This window comes from Hyposmocoma kahamanoa, unplaced genomic scaffold (assembly GCF_003589595.1).
Source record: "Hyposmocoma kahamanoa isolate Upper Pololo Valley unplaced genomic scaffold, ASM358959v1 182, whole genome shotgun sequence".
NCBI lineage: Eukaryota > Metazoa > Arthropoda > Insecta > Lepidoptera > Cosmopterigidae > Hyposmocoma > Hyposmocoma kahamanoa.
This window is the reverse complement of record NW_020653713.1, coordinates 2,113,205-2,136,490: the sequence shown is the minus strand read 5'-3', so window position 1 is coordinate 2,136,490 and position 23,286 is coordinate 2,113,205. Positions and strand designations below refer to the sequence as shown.

Below are 23,286 nucleotides of genomic sequence, written 5' to 3'. Positions count from 1 at the left end.
CGTTTTTCGTTACATTGAACTTTTCTAAATTGGTTCTGGGTTTGGGTGATCTCCGTTGCTCCGGTTGATACTCGTAAGTGACGGGAGGAACAAATCGTGGCCCTGGTGGAAAACACCCGTCTCTTCATAACAGTTGCAGGGTTGCCATTTAAACCATTTATTTCCACACACATTAATTACATAACAAAACTAAGCTTAAGTAATCACTTATAAATGCAAAAATAAATTAAAATAATGTATACATTAAATGATTTAAGTGCGAGGGACAGTCTCAGCATTTAGGTACTGAGTGGCAGAAGTCGCGCAGTGCTGGTTTTCAGCCTGCCCCCAATCTTCGCAAACACATTTGTAATAGCGTTTGTTTCGTAAACTTAGTAAAAACTCGGTAACATTATAAAGCCAGCTTTAAATCGCAAAGATGTGAGGAACCCTGAGGCACGAGGTGACGTTTCAGAGCACGGCGGAGAACAGCGTGGGCAGCGCGCCCAGCAGCCCGCTGCCGCGGCGCGCGCAGGCGGCGTCGGCGCCGGGCTCGCGCGGCGGCTCCGCCCTGGGCTTCGCCGAGGCGCTGTCGGTGGCGCCGCCCTGCATGTCGCGCAGCGTCGACGGGCCCGACGCCATGCCCGTCGGCGTCTGCACGCCGCCCACCCTCTCGGACCGCAGGTACCGCATTCTCTTCTGACCGAGCGTTGTGCTGTGCTCTATGCAACCTCTAATGGATTTAGTTGATAACAGCGAAAGTAATAAAAAACGCGATTCTTAAAAATTTTCACGATAGAAAAAAAACGCAAACTTATTTAAAACCGCTGTATCAATAGGTGCTTTAGATATACCAATGATCTTTTTTTTTATGTCAACTAAACTAAATAGAACATGTATACTGTACAATATGCATTTTTCAAATGGCCTTAATTTCGTTTGTAAAAAAACAATTCTGAAATAAAGTCTGTGTCCCGGCCGCTCGACCCAAGTAAAATGAACCGTATTAGTAAACAATTCGAACTAAAATGTTGTAAAAAGCACGCAAACACATATACAGCCATGATGGACTGTAAAAAAAATTGGTAAATTTTTATACATAAAATCATTAAAATTTTATAAATTATAAGCTTTTCTTAATAAATTTGACTGCCTCCGTGGCCGAACGGTTACCATGCCGGACTGCCATGCAGAGGTCCTGGGTTCGATTCCCAGGCTGGGAGAAATATGTGTATGGCCTACATTTATTTCTCCCGTAATTTTGGGTGTAATTTGTGGTTGTCTATGTGTCTGTCCATGGCACCCGCGACACAGGATTTCCCTAGGGCGGGGCTATGTTGAGTGTGTGCGTTATTATAATAATTAAATATATAATAATAAGTATTTAAGTAGAATGTGGTTGAACTGCAATTAAATTTCTGTTTAGATGACATTTTAAACGAATGTTTTAACTTTAAACTTAAGTAAACCCCTTGCTTGAACTAGAACCTGATTTAGGCAAGGAAGTGTAGTGCTACAAATTAAAAAAAAAACTCCTTACCTATCATGGCTGTAACGTAAAGAAAAAAGGCCCGTGAGTTTCATTTGGGGCATTACAGTTACCATGCAATCATACCATTTACGAGTAAGTGTGATGAAAATAATATTGTATACCTTAACTTGTACAACTATATAGCACAAACCAGTGCAGGTCGGTCTAAAAAGTAGGTCGCTAACTTAAATATAGCATAGTTGCAGTCGTTGAGAACTTTGTGTCCGACACAATGCAGTTTTGCGAGTTTGTTCCGTTTGGCCGAACAAATAAATACCTAACACGATTGTTAAATATAGGCTAAAATATATCCTGCAGCAGACCAGCTACTTTGGCTGAGTGCCAATGCAACCCGTAGCGGCATGCACGTAGGTAGAACAATTTGTAGTGTTGCCAAGTAATTTTAACTCCGGACTTTTGGGTCCTTCGAGATCGATACTGTCTACCTACTAGGCGTAGAGGTAATATACTCGTAATGTTTTTACTTAGTTGCTACGTGCACAATGGGTGACATACATTTTAGTTGCAAATAAATCAATTCAATGTACTCATATATTTCTCACATGAATCCAAATACTGTCGTAACTCAAAATTGTGGAATTGGGAAAACACGTTTTGAAAGTTCAAAAAATTATTATATGAAACCAATCAATATGTATTCTCTTTTATAAATGGATAAGTAAATACTTAGGAAATGAAACTATTTTTCCGGATTTAAATCGCGTATATTTGTTTTTTCAAACAAACCGACGTTTCGGGCCCTTTACAGGTCCCATGGTCACGGTTGACGGAAAAATAGTTTCATTTCCTATGTGTAACAATCGCGAAAACCTAAGAACTCGATAAGTAAATACTATTTAAAATTTAAAATAACCACATTAGTCAAAGTTAAAGGATCATTTATTACATAGGTAAAATTTTTACACTTGAAAACATCTTGAAAACGTATTTTTTTAAGCTACTGCTCGTTCACTGTGCTGACTTCACTGAGAAGAACGAGCAAGAAACTCTAGGGATTGCTCTTTTCAAATAAACTTAAATGCTATGGAATACACTTTATCTAACACGTATTCTTCAATTTTGTAATATGACTTTTCAATTAAAATACTTTTAATGTAAGTTTGAAATTTAGGAAATGATTATTCGCAATAAGAGCCATTCAATTTTAATTAGTTTAAGTAACTAAAAATTAATTCGTGTAAAAATTGTAACCACAAGAACCAGCCATTTTTTTCAACGTCAAAGAATTATGTTCTTATCATATAAGGTCAAACGGATATATTACACCCACATATCAAAAAAGTTTTATGGCCACTATTAGCCAAAATAAAAAGACTTGTGACAAAATTGTGCGCCGTGTGCGGAGACTTAAAAGCTTAGAAATATAAAGAACAGACAGGCAACAAAACCACGGAGCGGAAAATCTTTTTCACGATCATTTTATAGTTCATAAGACAGTGACGCAACTTGAAACATATTAATTTTATTAACATTTCTGAGCATAAATAAAAATTACGCACGAAGAAGTCTATCATTTCTCATATATAATTTCCTAAAAATTATTCTTTTTCAATTAGGTCATTTTGTTATTGAGTGTGTAATACGTATTTATATTTGATGTACATAAACAGTTGTTCATCAACTTCCAGAGCGCGCTATGGCCGAAGCACAACTGGAGTGACGGCAGCGGACCGTCTGCGAGGGGTGCAAATGGCGGTGTGCCACGACTGCAAGGCGATGGTATTGCAAATCATCAAGTCCTCCCGCGCCTCGCGTTCGGCTTCGCGGGACCGGGCGCTGCGCCATCTCACCCTCGACTTAGCTCCCGTCTACACGGCTGATTGTTAGTTCCACAAGGTTCCGCACGACTTTGTTTGATGATCGGTTACGGGTAGGATGCAAAAGGAAATAGTGTTCTGAAAAATTGTAACTTGGCCTTGCACTGCAATGCCCGGACAGCAGACGTTTTATAAATTAAGTAATGTTTTTTTGTGCCAAGTATAGCTATTGAAATCGTGTCTTGCCAATGAAGCATTTAACATTATTTGATTGTGATTAGATTAAATTTATAATATAAATATTAGCTTTACATCAGTAAGTCGTTAAACAATGTGTTTTCTTTTTGTTTTAATTTTTTCAAATTGCATCCAAACCCGGATCAAAAACCATGGAAATAGATCTGAAAATTATTTGGATTTCAAATTTATTTCTACAATTATAATAGTGATTGAAGAGCTTTCGAGGTTGTGTAGGAACCTTAAAGTTGTGTTGTAGAAGGACCACCATTTTGGTTTTAGAAGGTGCTACTTGCGACATCAACACACAAGGTAGACTGCGGTTCTTTTGAAGCTAAAACTACACAGAACTGAAAAAAATTTGCTAAGTTTTATGCGTAAACAAGTTACGCGTTTAGGTATAAAGCCTAAAGCAAAAAAAAGCCAAGTTCTGTTGTTGTTTCCTTGTCGATGTGGTCGGTAGTGCATCAAAAAAGTAGATTATTAACTTTTGACAATACTCGTTTGACAGACACCATATTTTTGTTTATATCGCACAAAAAATTCATATATAAAATTATTCACTAGATATATAAAATATTTAACTTATAATATACATAATCAGAGATACTCATAATGTTTAATGATATATTAAATGATATATTCCACGAAATTAACTAAATTATATTTTGTCGCATACTTTATAATGTAATAGAATATATATATATATATATATTTCCCGAATGATAGAATGTTAGCAATATATCTACAAATTTAATGTGAAATAAATTATCTGTGTTCAAAAAAAAACCAATGTGCTATGATATGAATGTTGTTGTATAAAGATATATAAATTGTTGATATAGCAACTGTTTATAAAACATGTTTATGTATTTTTGCTTAAAAAAATATCCAGCTCTCCTCTTCGAATGACGTCTATTGCTCTATCGTTTTGCTTTGCAATTCTGTGTGTTAAAATATAGTAATAAATACCTGTAATAGTACCAACGCATATTTGTTATTTAATGCAAGTAAGTTTTCTGTGCCATACATGTGGATATAGATGTACTTTTTCAATTAAATGTGTGACATTATTGCCTGGTTGTAATAGGAGCGGTGACAATGGTTTAAATTAAGTAAAACTTTTCTCATTTGATTTTACGTATAATAATGAATAATAATACTAGATGTGACATAGAAACATGAAATTAGAAGTTTAGACGATTGTTACGGCTGCCACTGCTTTGTTCGTACTTTTCAGGAAGATTTGTCACTCTGTATAATAGATTCCATTTTAAATTTTCATTCCATTTATGTAAATGAGTCGGATCGACAACTATGCGGTAAAATGAATAATATCGTAATTAAACCTATATAGTATAGAGGATGCAACTGTCAAATATAATTGAAAATATTTTAACTTAAATTTTATTAATTTAAGAAAGTTATGTGATGAAAATTAAACGGTTAATTCAGTTACATCCTTTTGCAGGTTACTTATTTTTGGTCGCACTTTTACTAAATGATTTAAAAAGTATACAATTTTGCTCACCTGTCGATTTTTGAGTTGAACGATTGTGAAAAATTGGCCAAGTTTCAAGTATTTTCGTACCGTTGTATTTTATTGACAGTAAGCTACTTTTACTGAATTAAAATTCTTTGAAACTTGGCTATAGTTGAGAATTATTGTATTTTCGCGTTCCACTCTCATGCCTAGATGTATTTAGCATGTATTTAAATTATTTTGCCAAATATACACACTTTGTAAATATCCGTTCTAATTATCGGTTACTATAGACTAGGTATATAGTTTAAATTTTCAAGGTATATTATTACATAGGTGAGTTTGTAACCTGAGAAATTCTCCCCCTAGACCCTCCGTTATGTTTAGTTCATAATAGTTTTAAGTTTTCACTATGAATACCGCACCGTACATTTTTGGAAGAACAAAATAGTCACTAGAACACAGTTATTATTGTAAGTTCTTTTTTTTTTTAAATAAAAGTAACAAATAATTTCGTTTATATCAGGTCAGGTTAAAACATTTCTGAAAAATAATTATTGTCATTAATTATTTACTAATTTATTAGAAAATATCATCGACATACCCAGTTAGAACTTGTAAATGTTTGTAAATTGTAGTCGTTACATGTTACGTAGCTTGTAACTATATGAAAAATAATTAAAAGAGAAAAATAACGAAATAAAAATAATTACAAATCGTTCTTATGTTGTTTCAATGCTCACTTCTCTTGTTCCAGCGTGACCATGGTCAAGTTTTTTGAAATTTGATTCGTCGGGTAAATTCATGACTTTGTGGGTGCAAGCAGTGTACATGAGATTACGGTGACAGATAACACTAGAGACCGCGTAAAATGTTTTTATACAAAATGTTGTTTCTTCTAGTGACTGCTAGAGGGGCTGTATAATTTTACCATACAAAACTGTGAGGTACGCGAGTACGACAACCGTTACAGTAAACTCGTGGTAGAGGCAGTTCTAAGCTAGGTGCTGTGGTTTCCGAGGTTCAAAAATGGTGCCGCCAGAATAACTACGTTTCAGCGTGGACAGTAAAACATTGAACTTCAAAATGGCATGTGTAAATCTAGTTTTTTATGAATAGAACCGACTACATCACGACTTTTTTTAGTGCAATCAGATCTAAGCTAGGTCTTGTAGTTTTCGTAATCGAGGAGCGGTGCCACTGGAATAAGCTTATTCCAGGGTGGATAGACCTAGTTTTCTGCAACTAATGGGCAGACTATGGATACGTGTGGGGATGAAGGGCGGCAGCAGAGCGACATGTTTTACATAGCTACCGGGATCGTTGGATTAGTTAGCTCGGTTAGCTTAGTTCGCGGTGTGAACTGAAGTGTGAAAAGATGCCCCGGCTACGAGAGCTAAGCTAAGTTAGCTTCGTTCGCGGCGTGGGTGAAAAAAAACCAATGGAAGTACCTTAAGCCTCGATTGCGATTGATAATCAGAAATAGAGACGAAATGTCATTTCATTTGTTTGAAAACTATTCTGCCATATCTTTACTGTGACAACCTTAGAATAATAACGCATAGAAACCTAGCCCGCACACGCTAAGTGAGGCAAATTGAAGCGCGCCAAAAGGGCCTACACGAGCGGGCGGGCCTTCAGTGCTCAAGGTCAACTTGCACCGCGAACAGATCAAGAATTTTAGCTAAAAATGACGAAATGTGCGGTAAATGAGTGTAAAAATACGTCAGACAAACATAAAATAGATACTAACATCACATTCCGCAAGGAAGTAACGCGTTTCAACTAATATTTTTATATAAATATTCACTAAAACCGAAAATTAGCCTAGTACTAAAACTAGCCTACATGTATTTGATTTTTGCCTCACTTGTGACAGTTCGTTTGATATGAAACTATCATTCTATGCCATTGACTTACAATTATATGGAATTGTATGTTGGGTCCGCGCTAAAAAGTGTCCGCACTTGTAAGGCGCTAAAATCATATACAGAGCGCCAAACTCCGCTTTAGCCTTCATTTGTTCGACTGACAGCGCGATACTGCGATGACATTACAATTTAAATTTCGAATAGGTTGACTTGGGACATTTTTTCGTGGTTTTTGTATTAGACCCGTCGTCCATTTATTTGTAAGTCAATGTTCTATGCATTATTATTCTAAGGTGACAACTGCGCTCCGATTGGCTAGCCCGAGTTCGAAACAATTGACAGGCGTCGTCAATTGTTTCACTTCAAATCGGCCAGTTAACTTGAGCTTTGCTATAATGGACGAAATCTGCAAAATTACATATTTAATTACCGATGAAATTTCATTTTGTTTGTTTCGTAATTAGACGTTTTGCTGTTTTTCCCCACGTCACCGAATGAAACAGCACGCCATTGTTAGAGATATTATCTTATTACAATAAATACAGAATATTTTTGGAATATACGGAGACGTACACACAGGTCAGTTGTTGGCCTGTCTATATTTCAGTGCAAACGACAGTTGATATTTATAAGTGATGTATCACTGATGAGTCCAGTGAAGAGATGAGTGAAGAGACCAGGAATGTATGGCCCTTATTTCGTCTCAATTTCTGGTTATATACTCGATGTCGCCAAAACTCACACATTCTTAATTTGAACACTACAAAATCTTGATATTGATTGGTCGTAGTTACAAATTTAAAAAGAAATAAATTCTGGATTGTTACTATAATTTAAATTATACGCTGCTGGCATTTCGTTGAAAGTTAAGTACCATCAATACCTATTGTTACAAGTTACGATGTTTTGATATTATATTGAAATTTCTATCAATGTGCTGCAGTCTAGCGGTTCATTGCGAATTGGAGCAATTAATTTAGTTCTCCAAACAAGAATCGACCATGTTGCAGGGGTCTAAGCTTTACTTTCGTTTCTTGTAACAAAAAAAATATTTAAATAAGCAGAAAATTGAAAATTTATTAAAATAAGGCTTTACAATGATATGAAATACCGCCCCAGGTAATATTTTTGGTGCGGCCATCATTTTTGCCCTCCTAAACAGAACAATAAGGCAATTTTCTAGGATTTTAGAGAATTTGCACGAAAGAACGACACAACCATACCATGCAAAGCGAAAAGGGCGGACTGAGCTCAGATAGGTCTTTCGAGACCTATTGTTGGCACGCGTCGGACACTAACTAACCATTTCATCGACTAAATGGCAACTTTTTGCCTAACTAATCCAATTAAAAAATATTCGACCATAGTAACGCTGCAATAAGGGCTTCCACCTTTTGGCGAAAGGCCACCTTTACAGGTTCTGAGGATCTACTTTCGTTCTCCGTACGACATCCGAAGCAATTACTGTGAAATATGTAATACTCGATCAAATAAAAAAAAACAAGTATGAAGCTTCATTCGCATCAGGTTTGGGTGTTCTGGGCGGCGCCCAGGAGTTAATTCTGTTAACTGGTACTTAACTGGTAGAATTCCCTGTACTGGTAACATAGTACAGGGAATTCTCTGCTCTGAGACTAGGTAATAAAATAATAATATTTGTGATAGGTTTTCGAAGTATTCTCTCTAAAAATCTGTTTTAAATTAAACATCATATAAAAATAAGTCAAAAAAAAAAAACATTTCATCTTAGCACTTCATTTTGATTTCGCTGTCGATTTGCCACTTAATACTAAATATACAATTTTATAATACTAATAAGGGTAAAAACTATGTAGGTTCTAATTATTTTCGATTAACTAGAATAAGAACAATCTATAAATCAGGATCACATTTTATTGATTAGTATTATCCATAAAACTATGGTTTACAGTACCAGTTTGATTGATAACTGATAAATAAATTGTCTAATAAATACATAACTCGTTTAACCTACAATTAGGAGGTCTGAATCGAAGCTGTGCGGGGGGACCTCGAGGTTAAGGGGGGCGGGGCCTTTGCGGATACGTCCTGAAGCGTCGTAGTGGGAGCCGTGGCACGGGCAGTAGTACCCGCCGAAGTCGCCAGCATTTGCAACGGGCACGCAACCCAAGTGTGTGCACACTCCAATGACGACTAACCACTTTGGGTCATTTGTACGCTGATTATCGTGTTCTGGGTCTCTGAGCTGGTCCAATGGCACCGCTTGTTCTGTTGCAATCTCCTTATCCGTCCTGGAAATTAATAATGATAAGTAGGGTTAAAACGAAAGACTAGGCCCGGAGCCCATTGCCAGGACGGCATAGCAAAGGAGCCTTCGGCATCCATTTCACTGTCTCCGTGGCCGAACGTTCCGGGTACAAATCCCAGGCCGTGAGAAATTTGGGTGTAATTTGTGGTTGTCTATGGGTCGTATTCCAGAACTCTACTCAATGCTCAAGTCAGGACTTGAGTATGATTTAAAGCGCTAGAAATCATACTCAAGTCCTTGCCATTAGGGTCGTATTTCTAGTGCTTGAAGTCATACTAAAATCCTGACTTGAGCATTGAGTAGAGTTCTGGAATACGACCCTACGTGTGTGTCCATTGCATCTGCGATATAATGTTTTCCTAGTGCAGGGCTATGAAGTGTGCGTGCAAATGCCGCAATGTCCTTAGGTATGACGTGACATACCAGGCATGTTGAGGCATACCGTCGACTACTATTTGCTGTGCCTACCTCTCTTGGTCCTGAAGCCCACTGAGTAATTCCAGCGGCTGCTGGCTCGGTATTCTAAGCTTACCACTTCTTGTTTCTGATGCCACTACCATTATCAATGAAATTTCAAGTATAATGTGATATCATATAAAAATCCCGTAAGTGCCGTAGGCCAGTCATTTGTTTCAACTTAAATTCTAGTAGCATCTTTTTCAACCTTATCATTCTCTTCATTTCTTCCGACATTATAAACATTATGGAACAACAATGTACTTTCGTACGCGCTTCTCACACACGTTTGTATAGCTTTGTGTGCACATTTGATTGGATACAATCGCAACAATCTGCTTTTCGAACCTTTACGGTGACGTAAACGTGCGTATAAAATACGACACCGACTCGCGAATCTTTATTGAGGTAAAAAATATAACCTAACTCAGTACAGAATACTAAAATCGACCTCAAAAGTACGTGGAAGTATATAATTACCAAGTTTTATTGAAATCGGTTACCGGAAAGTGCGCAAACCCGGATTCATCCCCTAGTTCGCCACTATACGGGACTTGACACAGGAGATAATAAAAATCGGTTCTCACTACTAAAAGTATATTGAGAAAAACGCCTTGAATTAGAGAATAGGAAAATCTACCATTAAAATAATTGCTCCTTATAATAAAATTTAGGCACTATTTATAAAAATGAATCTTCATGCGTGAACAGCGACCAACCTTAGAGGTGGATGATTTTCTTCAAAATTAAATGAGACCACTATAGAGGTACCCTCTTTCTAACAAAAAAAGAATCCTGAAAATCGGTTCACAAATACCGGAGTTACCGCGTGACATAATTACAAAATAAAATAAAAAAACAAAGTCGAATTGAGAACCTGCTCCTTTTTTTGAAGTCGGTTAATAAATAATGGCGATTGAATGTGGTATGTGTGGTGTGGTATTAGTTATTAAAAAGAAGTGTTAGCTCAGTTGGGAAAAATGCTCACGTTCTTCAGGGTAAATATCTCCAAAAAAATATGAACCCAAACACATTCCAATAATATTTATAATAATGTTCCATTTACCTATGACGAATGAACAAAGGCTTTCCACGCCATTTGAAGGTAGCGGACTTGCCCTCAGGGATGTCAGCAAGCTTAATTTCAATCTTGGCTAAGGCTAACACATCGGCCGCCGCTGACATCGATGAAACGAATTGGGTGACCACAGCTTTGGCTGCATAAGCTCCAGCAACACCACCAACTGGAATGCATATAAGGGCGCTGGTGAAACTACAGACATGTGGGACAGGTAGGGTGACGGACACAGTGGCAGTAGCATTCATCAGTCATTACGATTTAAAGCTCTGAGTGGCGTTGCAACATGTCATGGTCAGGCGTGTCACTATTCACCAGGTGCACAACCTCTTTGTCCAGGTACTTGAAATAAACTAACTCCTTAAGTAACCAAGCTAACTTCTTTATCTATGTCATAAGCAGATCATTCTAAGCAATGACAGTAGACGTTTTCCTCAAAATCTACCAGACCAATACACGGTCACTGCTGGAGTATAGATATCAAATCTGGAGCCCTTATTTTCAAAAAGGCATACACCTACTTGAAAACTTAAAGAGGAGGGCAACTAAAATGCCACAAGCTCTTTGATGCAAATCCTAACAGGTGAGACAATGTGTATTACACTACTCACTACTCTCGAAGAAAGCGCCCTCATGGTGACCTTATTGAGATTTATAAAATTCTGATGTGTAAGTATAATCTACCAGACATACATCTTTAAAAGAAAAGAAAACTTCAATCCATCAGGTGGTCACCACCTACCAACTAGTTCATGCACCTTCCAAAACACCTGCTGCACACAATTTTTTCAGCAACAGTGTGGTGCATATTTGGAACATGCTATGGGAAGATGTTATTTCTGCTGTCACTGCTAATGTCTTCAAAAACAAGCTCAGCTGGCTATGAAAGAGTGAATTAGTGCTAAAAAAGTGAACTAAAATAAATGACACAAATTTCAACACTAGTGTGATGTAGACATACCAGAGAAAGCTGCTCAACTATAATCAAATAAATAAATAATACAATAAATAAATAAATTAATTGAATTCATTAAACCTATAACAACCAAGTATGAAGTATCTTTAGGTTTAAAGAATTGACAACCTCATTGGTCCAGCAGCAGTTATTTAGTGTGTGTATTTTTAATGTACTGTGATACAAGATAAGTCAGCATTTTCAAATTTTTCCTCAGAGGCATTTGGGGATCAGTTTGTAAATTACTGTACAAGCACACTTCTACGGAGCAAAGATTCTATTAATGTCAGTAGCATTTCTTCAATACAGTGGACTAATGTAATCAACACAATAAAAGCACAGGCATGCCTGTGATTTAGGAGTCAGTTCACCATTTTACTTCTATGGAAAAAGAGTGAAAGTGTTGTGAAATGCTAAACATCTTTTTTCTCTTATTGTATAGATATAAAGGTTCTTCTGAGATTTAATGTGGTTTTATGCCTATAACTATAGTGACTCTTACATTCAACCTTAACTGCAGTGATCCAAATTAATTCAGTGGTGCATAATGGACCTTCCACTAACACACTTTTATTGAAGTCAAAAATTATCATATCTAGTGTATTATAGCGACTGGTGGCGCTAAGGAGGATATGACTTATCATCTCCTTTACCATAACCGCTCACGCGATGCGCTCCTCCTACCGCAAAATGGCGGCTATTTGGTTTCGCAAATAAGAAAAGCATTCAGTTTAAATACAAGTTTTTATAAATAGAAATTATTATTCTGCATTGCTAAATAAATACCCTCCGTACTACCAACAAAAACATCTCAAATAAAATGCAGTAATACACCGCAAATCCTGCACTTAAAAAGCACTAATGAAATTTTTGGTGTACTTGGTTAAATATGATAATATTCCGTTTGAGTGGTTCTAACGTTTCTCGTGAAATTACTCCTTAGAGTATAGTTTATAAACATTTATATTCAGGGTAAACTTAAAAAATGCTACTTATGGTATGTTTTCAATAAATAAACACCGAAATCACCAGCCCAAACAATAACACACGATTGTCATGACATATTTTTCAAGTTATTTTTTTAAACAACAGACACAGGCATTAAAAACGTTATGGTTTGCTAGAGTAGTTACCGAAATAGCAATTAATATTAGTTCTTTTACCTGTTATAACTTCAATCGGTATAAAATCATCACCAGCACCTCTAGGTGTGGTATGCGTCTACGGCTGCATGTATCGCGTGAGCGGTTACACAACTATAAAATTTAACTACAGAAAATTCTTTAAATATGTCAATACAGAATTCCTTTTCATTAAAATGTTGCATCCATTATAAGCTATGAGATGTGAGTCATAGTAAATATGCAGCAGCATCGCCTTGTACACTCATAACGCTGACTGTGAATAAATTAATTTATTTGAAATAATGAGTAAATAAGTTTGTGAACATTTTGATTTATGGTCATGGCCTTTTCCCAAGACTTGTTTTAAATCACAGATAATGCAACACAATGTAACTTTGCAACTGTGATATGTGCTAGACTTCTATATTTTTTATGTTAGTGCGTTTTAACTTAAACACCTAATGTTTTTATTCGAGTCGGTGGAAATTAACCTGCACCAATCAAATATGTGAAGGACTGGCGTTTGTCTTTGCTCTCATTGCTCCTATGTGTTGGGTCCTGGGTCTCCTTGCGGCGGTACGCCGAGAAATCAGGGACTGCTATGTCACTATGCGCGAATCGCACTTGCACAGTCGCTGAAAATGACAAGTGTTATGTAATAAGATTTTCTTCCATAATCAAGCTATATTCTACATGAAGACGATTCACAATACTCACGCCTAGTGCCGCATTTAACTTTTAAGCCCTGGATGGCCAAGGCACCGTGCATAGCATGCGGAGTCGATGCTTTGGGCAGAGGCTGTACCACTAACTTATCAGAAGGTGTAAACACTACAACGGCGGGTTTCAGGCCATTTGAAACAACAGAAGTTGTGTGCTTGAAGTAAGGGGATAAGTGTCCAGCCCGCGCGATGGAATTCATCCTGATTTACCTTCTGAAATTCGCAATAATGTTGCTTTATTTCGTTCGCAAAACGCAGTACCTACAAGTCGTACGATCTAAAGTCAGGACGAGAAACGTCAAGATTAGTGTTGCCATTAGTTATTTTTAGTTCATACATCTTTTTTTTATTGCAGATATATTTTAATCATTTTAACTAAAAACAGCACAAATATTATATGTTAACTAAAGTAACGGATAACTCACGATTTAAGTCGAATTGTTGCTCGATATGTTTCGAACCAATTCGCGATCCTTAATCATGAGATGCCGCGGCGGTGACTCGACGATTTTCGACATAAATATGTGAGTTATCCGTTAGTTTAGTTACAGTGGTTTACTATTTAAAATATTATATAGATAAAAAATAAATAGATTTTTGTTTGGTTTCAAATAATATTATGTTTGTCATTGTAATACTCATATTTTTAGATACTTATTTGATCATTCTATTATAATTAATACTATCCTCTTATTATAGTTAGTTCATACTCAATACAAAATCTTTACATAATTTATTTTTGTTCATTTATTTTATCTAGACGGTATGTACAAACAGCTTTTAATACAATATTAAAACAATTAAAGAGAGAATAAAGCAACAAACAAATAAAGAAATTAAAACATAATGGTAAGCAAACAGTTCCTCGCTACTAGAAATGATTGAGTTATATAACAAACACATGGATTACACGGCTTGTTATGAGAAATAAAGAAAGACAAAATTAAGATAAAGACACAAAATTTCACATTGCGACACTTCAGATAGTTGATAAGTAGGTAGGTCATACATCTTTAACCCATTTAATAGTATTAATGTATTAATAACATTCACATAACCAATATAAAACAAATTAACTAACCAAAATAGGTACGTGGTTTTATTTTTTGCAAAAATACGTTGTTTGCATGGACGTCAAGGTAGACTTCGCCTACCCTCATTTCATTAACATTTATGTTTGCTATCCTCTTTGCCCTGCTGACTGAACTAATTTTCGTGATTGCGACAGTCTATAACTACTAACCGTCCTGAGTAACACGCGTCTGTCTTAGACCACCCATTGACACTCGTAGACACTTTGTGGATTCACCGCCATATTTAGTTTTTTTTCGCCATATTTCGCCTTGTGTGAAATACCGCTTGTATTTTACTGTGTTACTGTACTGAAGGTACTTAAACATTGTTCAGTGATAAATTGAGTGATCATCACCGTAACTGGTCTCCTCTGACCGCCAGCGCGTTCTAAAACTTGAATGCCGCGCTGGTACTGATGTGTAAGGACTCCGTTACTTGTTTTCTAAATAATAAAGTTTACTTACCTACAAATTGAATCAACTATTCTATGTATTTAGTTTTTATTTGTTTTGTATTTTTGGTATGAGATGTTTTATATGTTGATTGTTAAAATATAAATTATAAAAACGAGCTGGTTAGGACTATTGAAAGACCATGCTTTGATTTGACATTTTATGATTTAGTCCGATATTTTTTCTTAATAATTTCTGTATCATACTTTTATTTTTTATTTTATTATTCATAAAATTATTATTTGTTTAGCGTGACATGCTTCATTTCATGTTATGAAATTTAATTTCGTCGTATTTATGTATAAATATAATTTATTATTATATAAATTAAAAAGTTCAAATTTTATTGCTAGCAACACTACATCATGGTTACCAAGTATTCCAAATTCACACAAAGTCGATTTAAATTTGGTAAATAAATTATGTCGATAATAATCTAACTATTCACTTGTTGTACGCGGCGCGAGTTTCTCATACGAGGCTGTTAGACGTGGTTTAAACCATAGTCAATTAAGTTTCCCTTGTGTGTTGGTTTTTCTGGGATTTTCACATGATTTCCTGAGAACTTCTTAAACTTCGGCTTGTTTTACTGAACAGGCAATAAATTATTAAATGAGCGTTCAATAATACATTTAAAATATTCTTAATAACTGTGAGTTGTGACTTAACTTTTGCGATGTTTATTGGGAATAATAGCAAATAATTGAGACATGCGCACTGCGATTCAAATGATTTTATCCCTCTGAACTGCATCCCTAAAAAAAGACGTATTCCTACTTGTCGGCCTTCAATTCATTACATGACATGAAGGTTGAAAGCAATTTGGAGATATATAAAATTATTAAGTTAGTCTGCAATAATAAATTAACGATGTTAATTTACCTATGACAATATCAATTTTGATGTAAGCATATGTGACAATAAATCTATTCAGTTTTTGAGGTCTTTCGTTATGGAGATAGATTTTACTACAGTTATATAGAATTGTATTTATAAGGAAAAAGTCCCAATTTTTATTACAAATATTTGTATTTTTTTACTCGGGTATAAGTGCAGATTTTTTTTCTACTGTCATCAATCTAAAACTATGCTTGTGATTCAAGTTCCGGCTTATTCAACTAGATGGCGCTTTAGCCAAACGTATTCAACGTGATAAGAGAACTAGGCAAGTCTCATTTCGCATCATTCCCATGCCGACATCATCATCCCATTGATTTGCTACAGCACTAATAATCTTTTATTATTTCCTGCACTTTGAGGCGCCTTGCCGAATTTGATCGTGTAGTATAATAATCACACTTAGGTAACCGGTAGGTCTGTAAATGTCCATTGTCTACTAGTACATGCTGCATCAAGATGGATACCTACATGTATAATATACTCTGGGATATAAGTGAATTCAAATAGGAAACACTTTGTTATCTAGAGTTCAAGTACTCGTTAAACAATTTAACAGTTAAGAAAGTAGTTTGAACAGTCTCACGACGCCGCCCGCCGCAGTAAATAAGCAAGATAAAGATGTTTCTAATTCAATTTTTAGATATTTACTGTATATTTTTAATTAAATTTATTATGTATACTTTTTGTTGATTTTGTATTATTTGTCGTCCTTCGTAATAGACTAAAGTGTTTGTTTTAGGTCAAGCGGTTTATTTATATAACAATATTCATTTTCAATTCCTTTTTGTAATATGCGTAGTACACGATTAGTGAAACTTCATGCGACAGCGGCCAGATGGCACTACGAGTACCAAACAAGTGAATAGCAACCTAAACACTTCAGCGAGTTTCGATAAAAACTAAATTATTAGCATAAATTAATTTTTAAATGTTGGTCTATTCCACGCGACCTCGAGATGTAGGTATATTCTAAGTGTAGAGTTCTATAAACAATTTCATGGCCACTGCTGCGCTTTGTTCGCATGTGTCCGTGAGCGTCGCAGCAGCGCACGCACGCACACACTTGCTGCTCAATATGGGTGCGTGTGCGGGCTACCCACACCCGCGCATTTATCCTTGACAACTCAGCTCACACTCGTAGCAATAAATAACGCAGTTGAGTTGCGTGCGCCATGTCCGTCTATTTTGCATAGAATTATTAATTTCGGTATAGTACTCCTCTAGCAGGTTAATTACCGCGTAAGTAAGGTTAACTAGCCTTTTCGTCGCCAAAAATTATACCTGCGCGTTTCCATAATTTAGGTTAAGGTAAAATTGATATTTCAATTACATTTTATGACAATTAATTCAACTTCGATATTGATTTTTAAAGTTTCATTAATATCCCAATTATTATTACTATGACAAAATATACCAATAACTGTGTATTATAATATTTAAGGAAATTGTATCATTTTATTACGGTCCTGATGACCTCACTTGCATAGTTCGATATTTCCGCGGTGCTAACTCCTCTAATGTCGTCATGCACAATTTTATACAGCAAAGTACCAAATTTTCGTAGACGTACAACGCACACGGAGGCAACGAACGAAGTACTTGTAAATTTATAGAATAGTTTGTATGTGTGCGAGTTTTGTAGTGACGCTAGTGAATAGATGGCGCTGGGGTCGGCGATCGTTAGTCTCGGTGCGTCCGCAAGATGCGTTTCAGAACTGAATAGAGCGTGTTTAGATAATGGCGGCGATGCGCGCGGGGCGCTCTTGGGAGGGACGGCCCAATTTGAACCGCGGCATGCCCATTATACAATGAATTTATTGCCGCATACAGCTGACACATATTGCGTGCTGCGTGCATGCTATGTACTGTGCGCCACGCCAAAGGAATGTTTCGATAATTAGCGGGTTTACTCGCGGCTGTTACACCGTGAAAACCAATAACATATACGAACGAACTGTAATCAAACAATGATTGTTAAGTTGCAATAAATTGGTAAATATTATATATTACGAAATAACTTTGAGACGTAGACAAGAAATACCTATGTATATTTTTTTACTACGTGTAACGGGAAAACTGCACTACTGGATTTTGATGCTTGATTTCTGGTTGGCTATGATCCAAATTGAGTGGTCACTTTGTGTAATTTGGCAACTGTTGTATTCAGCCGACACCTGTCATCGTGGAAGTTCAACCGGCTGGGTTCAAGTCCCGCTGGCCGACCGCGGCTTTCGGTATAATTAAACAACCTCCATAAAATTCATCAATCGCTCGCATACAAGGCAAAGGGCAAGGGCGAGCTTCAATGTTACATTAATTCAACAGACTGCCATTGTAACAGTTCCGTTAATTTCACGTATCGATTGTATATAGCAACTACGACTAACGACAACTAAAAAAAGACACGACGTCATGATTTAAGGGCTAATGAATACGCTTCGCAAAAAGATTCAAGCCAATAATCAAAATTTGCCACTTCCGAGGTTTCGAGGGAAATAAAAAACCTTTTTTTTATAATATCAAGTTACGGAACGAACAAGTCATGGTGCGCCCGATGGCAAGTCACACGCCTGTCCATAACACTTGCAGTTTTAAATCGCAAAAATCTGAAGGGCTGTGCCCGTCACTCTGAGACGTAAGTTGACAAGTATCATGCCCCTGTAATGTAAATTCACCAGCACCCTTATACTTCAAAACCGGAACACAAAACGCTGACATTACTGCTTGGCGGTAATGTCATCAAGAAATAGGTAAGGTGGCAGTACTTACCTGGAGGAACTCTTTCCATGCTACTAAACCTATAAAACAGTTTTATTATAAATACAATTTCTGTATATTTAGTTGCCAAAAATCCATGAGAAAATCCATTCAGCTCTTTTATATTATATGAATGCTAAATGTGAAAAAAGATAAATATAGAGCCTCATTATTCTCAGGGGATTCTGACTTGCGTAGGAATAGTAGTCTTCAATACTGTTCATCATTACCTTAAATATTTAATTAAATTTGATCTTTACCTTATTAATTATGTAATGTAATATTAGTAATGTGAACATTATTGCGTTCCGGTTTTGAAGGGTAAGGGTGCTAGTGAAATTACAGGCACGTGGGACTTGTCAATTATTGTCTCAGGATGACAGTGTCGCTTAGATCTTTGTGATTAAAGCACTAAGTGGCATTGCCATTGTTATTGACAGGCGTGTCTCTTACCACCAGGCATTATAAACAAATAATTTCAAGTGTAATTTGGTTATCGATAAAATGTAGATATATATTAAAATAGATTGTGTAGATTCATTGTAGAGCGGTAATCAATTTTCAATTTGCTTCTATTTTAGGTAATCGTGATGATATAAATCAATATGCGCTTACTTCTTTTAAGAAACTGGTTTATATCATGTCCAGGTTCAATGTTGTACAACAAAGCCGCATTGCGAGGGTAGAATAATAAAGGGCATGCTCTGTTTAAAAAGCGCTCCGGGGTCCTATCTTTTTGTATACCATCTTTCGTACGGCGCACAATTCAGTGTACGAGGATCTTATTGTTCATCGAGACAAATCCGTTGGGTTTCGTAGGATCGTACAAATAACGATAATATAGATAACTTCATTGGTTTTTATCAGTAAAACATGTACCACTGCAGTGTCTTTATTATTTGGCGCGCTATTCTGCCCCACTTGTCATAACTAACATATTTGTATTCCGGTAACTTACGAGATATTACTAATATTTATTACAAATACTGCTAATTCAGTTTTATTGTCACCTAAGAAAATGTCAACTCGCACCCCTTATGGAAGAATGGCGTAAGTCAAACATGTTTATTGCTTCATTACATACAGAAAAATGTAACCCACTTCCTCTCCAATTCGTGTAACTCTATCTACAATATTAGTCTGTAGAATTACAAGAATTGGAGAGGATGTGGATTATATTTTTCTGTATCTAATGGAGCAATAAAATTTCTGACGTATCTCCACTTCTGCCATTCTTCCAATGAGGGGTGCGACTTACGCTGATTTTACCCACCAAAGTTGGTCTTGGCCTCTGATACCAGTTGGCGCCAGCCTGTCTTCTGCGATCTCTTCCCAATTCTCTGCGTCTACAGCGTGGAGGTATTTTTCCACTTCGTCCCTCCCAACGGGTCGTCGGCCACTAGAAAGTCTTACGTAAGCCCTTTTCACCGCCCTATAAGCTAGCATCCTTTCCAAGATGTCCCAGCCAACGGAGTTTTGCGGTCTTGATTTCTCCGACGATATTGAGCTCAGACACCATGCCCTTCAGCTCCTGATTTTTAGGGTCCTCCAGCTACCATTTTCCCTCTGCGTCGGTCCCAGAATCTTAAGAAAGATTTTCCTTTCGGTGACTAGAAGCTTGTTGTCTTCTCTCAGAGTTAGCATCCAAGCTTCGCAAGCATGCAATAAGAGCAGTCGTATGACAGTTTTATAGACACGGACACACGATCTACGAGGTTTAAAACTACAGTGAAACAAAAATTTTATACTAAAGATTATTTACACAGCCTGAAAACTAAGGCACGTAACCAGTGCGTTCTACCAGTTATGTCCTACGTAGCCGAGGCGTGAACATTAATAACAGGCCTCGTCCACAAATTCAAGGTCGCTCAGCGTGCGATGGAGCGAGCTATGCTTGGGGTTTCTCTGATGGACCGAATCTCTAATGAGGTCATACGTCAGGGAACTAAAGTGACCGACATAGATCGCAAAATCAGTAAGCTTAAGAGGCAGTGGGTCGGGCATATTTGCAGGAGGGTTCATCGCCGATGGAGCAGACTTCTTCTAGAATGGTGACCACGTCAAGGAAAAAATAGTGTGGGACGCCTGCGGCAAGTTGTACGGACGACCTGAGCAAGGTGGCCGGGAGTGGTTGGATGTGGGCGGCACAAGACCGGGAGTGTTGGCGTGTTCAAGGGGAGGCTTATGTCCAGCAGTGGGTGCGTGTAAGCTGATGATGTGAAAGTTTATTTATAATACAGCTTCTGCGTACTTGAATGACAAGAAACCGTGGTAGTGATCATAAACGGGTCATACAACGCTCTTGCAGGTAGTCTTAATCTAAAATGTTTGAAATAAATATTGTAAATTTAAAATGTATACAAATGTATATACACAAAGAGCAAACCCTAGAGTTTCTTGCTCATTCTTCTCAGGGGAATCTGCCTTACGAATGAGCGGTAGAGTTCAATTCATATGACGATATCGGGTTCTTAGGTTTTCGCGATTGTTACACATAGGAAATGAAATTATTTTTCCGGATTTAAATCGCGTATAATTGTTTTTCAAACAAACCAACGTTTCGGGCCCTTTACAGGTCCCATGGACACGGATGACTTTACCACCTTAGACAACCGTGTCAACTTATACGAGATTTAAATCCGAAAACATAGTTTCATTTCATATTACGATTTCAAGTGTTATTTGCTTCCTTATGAAATACAAATGAGTTGAATTTGAATTAGGTCTTCTGGCGCATAATCTTGGACATCAATACCCTGTAAAGAGCAGCCAATGATCTTCAAACTCCCTAGTACAATAAAATTGAAAGTAAATAACATTATTAAAAAACTGATTAGAAGAGGTTGTAGATTTCGTTTTGCTGATACCAGATGATATACTAATAACTCACTTTCACAAATAATGCCGATTACGTTAGATAAGATAAGTTTCAAAGTAATTATATGCATTCATGTTTCCGCCGTTTTTTTCAACTGTTTGGAAGATTTAGATCATTTGTTTCATACGTAAATACCTTATAATTTAGGAAATGAAATTATTCAGGCCCTTTACAGGTCTCATGACCATGAAACCTGTATCATGGCGATTTAAATCCGGAAAAATATTTAAATTTAAATTTATTTTAGGATAAGTATAAAAATGCTGGAGAAACTTTGTTGTTCAAATAAAATTAAAAATATCGTGATTATAAATAATGAAATAACTCTGTTCAGGGCTTCTTGTAAGGCGTTCTACACAAGTCATTTGTGGTACCATTATACTAAGCGACCTTTTGATAGACTCGGAGTTTAGTACAATAATGCATTTGGGCTATGCTGTGGCTTACCTGGCGTTGTAGTGAGTCTGACATGTTTGCCGAGAAAAGAGCAGATGATTTTTTCGCCATAATACGAAAGAGACATTGGTCTTTTCTTACGAGAGCGAGCGATTCTGCCAATATAATTGTAAAGACAGTATGCGATACGTGCTACTCTGTAAGCGAACACTCCATTTTTAAAATATAAATAAATTATTTATAATTATACTATTCTTTGTAATGTAAATTCAATTTAATTGTTATGTTATGTAATGTAGTAAGTAATGTTAAATTTGTTAAATGGTGTATACGTAAATAAAGAAACAGTTTATTTTATTATTATTTATTTATAAATAATATAATAATTAAATATCGGGAACTTAATTATTACAGTTTAAATCCGGAAAAACAGCTTCATTTCCTATGTGTAAAATCGCGAAAACTTAAGAACTCGATACCTTATAATTAAATTACATACAGCGTGTGTTTTTTAATTTTGTTCTCAATCAAATTTAAATTTGTATTGTTTACTGTACTTATAGTAATTTTACATAATAAACATTATACATATATTTATTTACAGCTGAGTGAACAAATAGATTTCTCACAGATGGCGCTACGGCAAAAAAAAATGGTTAAAAATCAACAAAAAGATAAGAAAGCTAATTCGTTCCGCGGTTTAGTTGGCATAGCTTCTGGTACAGTTTCCTGGAAGACGTTGGTTCTTAATTATTATGCTTTATAACTTGTATTTATTGATTTTACTTACGCACATACACAACAGGTAGTACATTATTACATTTATAATAATAATAACGTACACACTCAACATTACATCACTAATTTCACCATCACCCTTATCCTTCCAAATCGGAACGCAGTTATGCTCACATTATTGCTTGGCGGCAGAAATAGGTGGTTTCCTGGACGAACTCTTGCTACAAGTAATAATAATAACGCTCACAATCAACATAGCCCCGCACTAGGGAAACCCTGTGTCGCGGGTGCCATGGACACACACGTAGACAACCACAAATTACACCCAAACTCACGAGAGAAATAAATGTAGGCCATACAAATATTTCTCCCGACCCGGGAATCGAGCCTGGGACCTCTGCATGGCAGTCCGGCATGGTAACCGTTCGGCCACGGAGGCAGTTAATTTAACAGATTATAATATTGTATTTTCGGTGATGGTCTGATGTGACAGATGTGATATGACTAGAGATGGGTTTTTGCCCGATAAATATCCGTCTTAGGATAAATATCCAATAAATATCTGTTTTTACTGAGTATTTATCCTAAAA

The 23,286-nt window shown here is 36.5% G+C and overlaps 2 protein-coding genes across 5 annotated transcripts in view; one reads left to right on the top strand and one right to left on the bottom strand.

Moving 5' to 3' along the window:
- Positions 1–4,067, top strand: part of LOC113226213 (protein spire) — a 284,542-nt gene extending 280,475 nt beyond the window's left edge. Inside the window, exons 17-18 of one of the 3 annotated variants that reach the window (XM_026458778.1) lie at positions 455–663; positions 3,160–4,067. In XM_026458778.1, coding sequence (XP_026314563.1) covers positions 455–663; positions 3,160–3,358 — 408 coding nt within the window. In that variant the 3' untranslated portion in view covers positions 3,359–4,067. The remainder of the gene's footprint in view (positions 1–454; positions 664–3,159) is intronic. The other 2 variants (XM_026458777.1, XM_026458779.1) reach the window with 2 other exon arrangements.
- Positions 4,068–8,760: 4,693 nt separating this feature from the next.
- Positions 8,761–23,286, bottom strand: part of LOC113226147 (cytochrome b-c1 complex subunit Rieske, mitochondrial) — a 60,526-nt gene continuing 46,000 nt past the window's right edge. The window contains exons 2-5 of one of the 2 annotated variants that reach the window (XM_026458677.1): positions 13,497–13,714; positions 13,271–13,414; positions 10,689–10,866; positions 8,761–9,149 (exon numbers count right to left, since the gene is read on the bottom strand). In XM_026458677.1, the coding sequence (XP_026314462.1) occupies positions 8,864–9,149; positions 10,689–10,866; positions 13,271–13,414; positions 13,497–13,701 (813 nt within the window). In that variant the 5' untranslated portion in view covers positions 13,702–13,714 and the 3' untranslated portion in view covers positions 8,761–8,863. Of the gene's footprint in view, positions 9,150–10,688; positions 10,867–13,270; positions 13,415–13,496; positions 13,717–23,286 lie in introns of those variants that run through there. The other variant, XM_026458676.1, reaches the window with a different exon arrangement.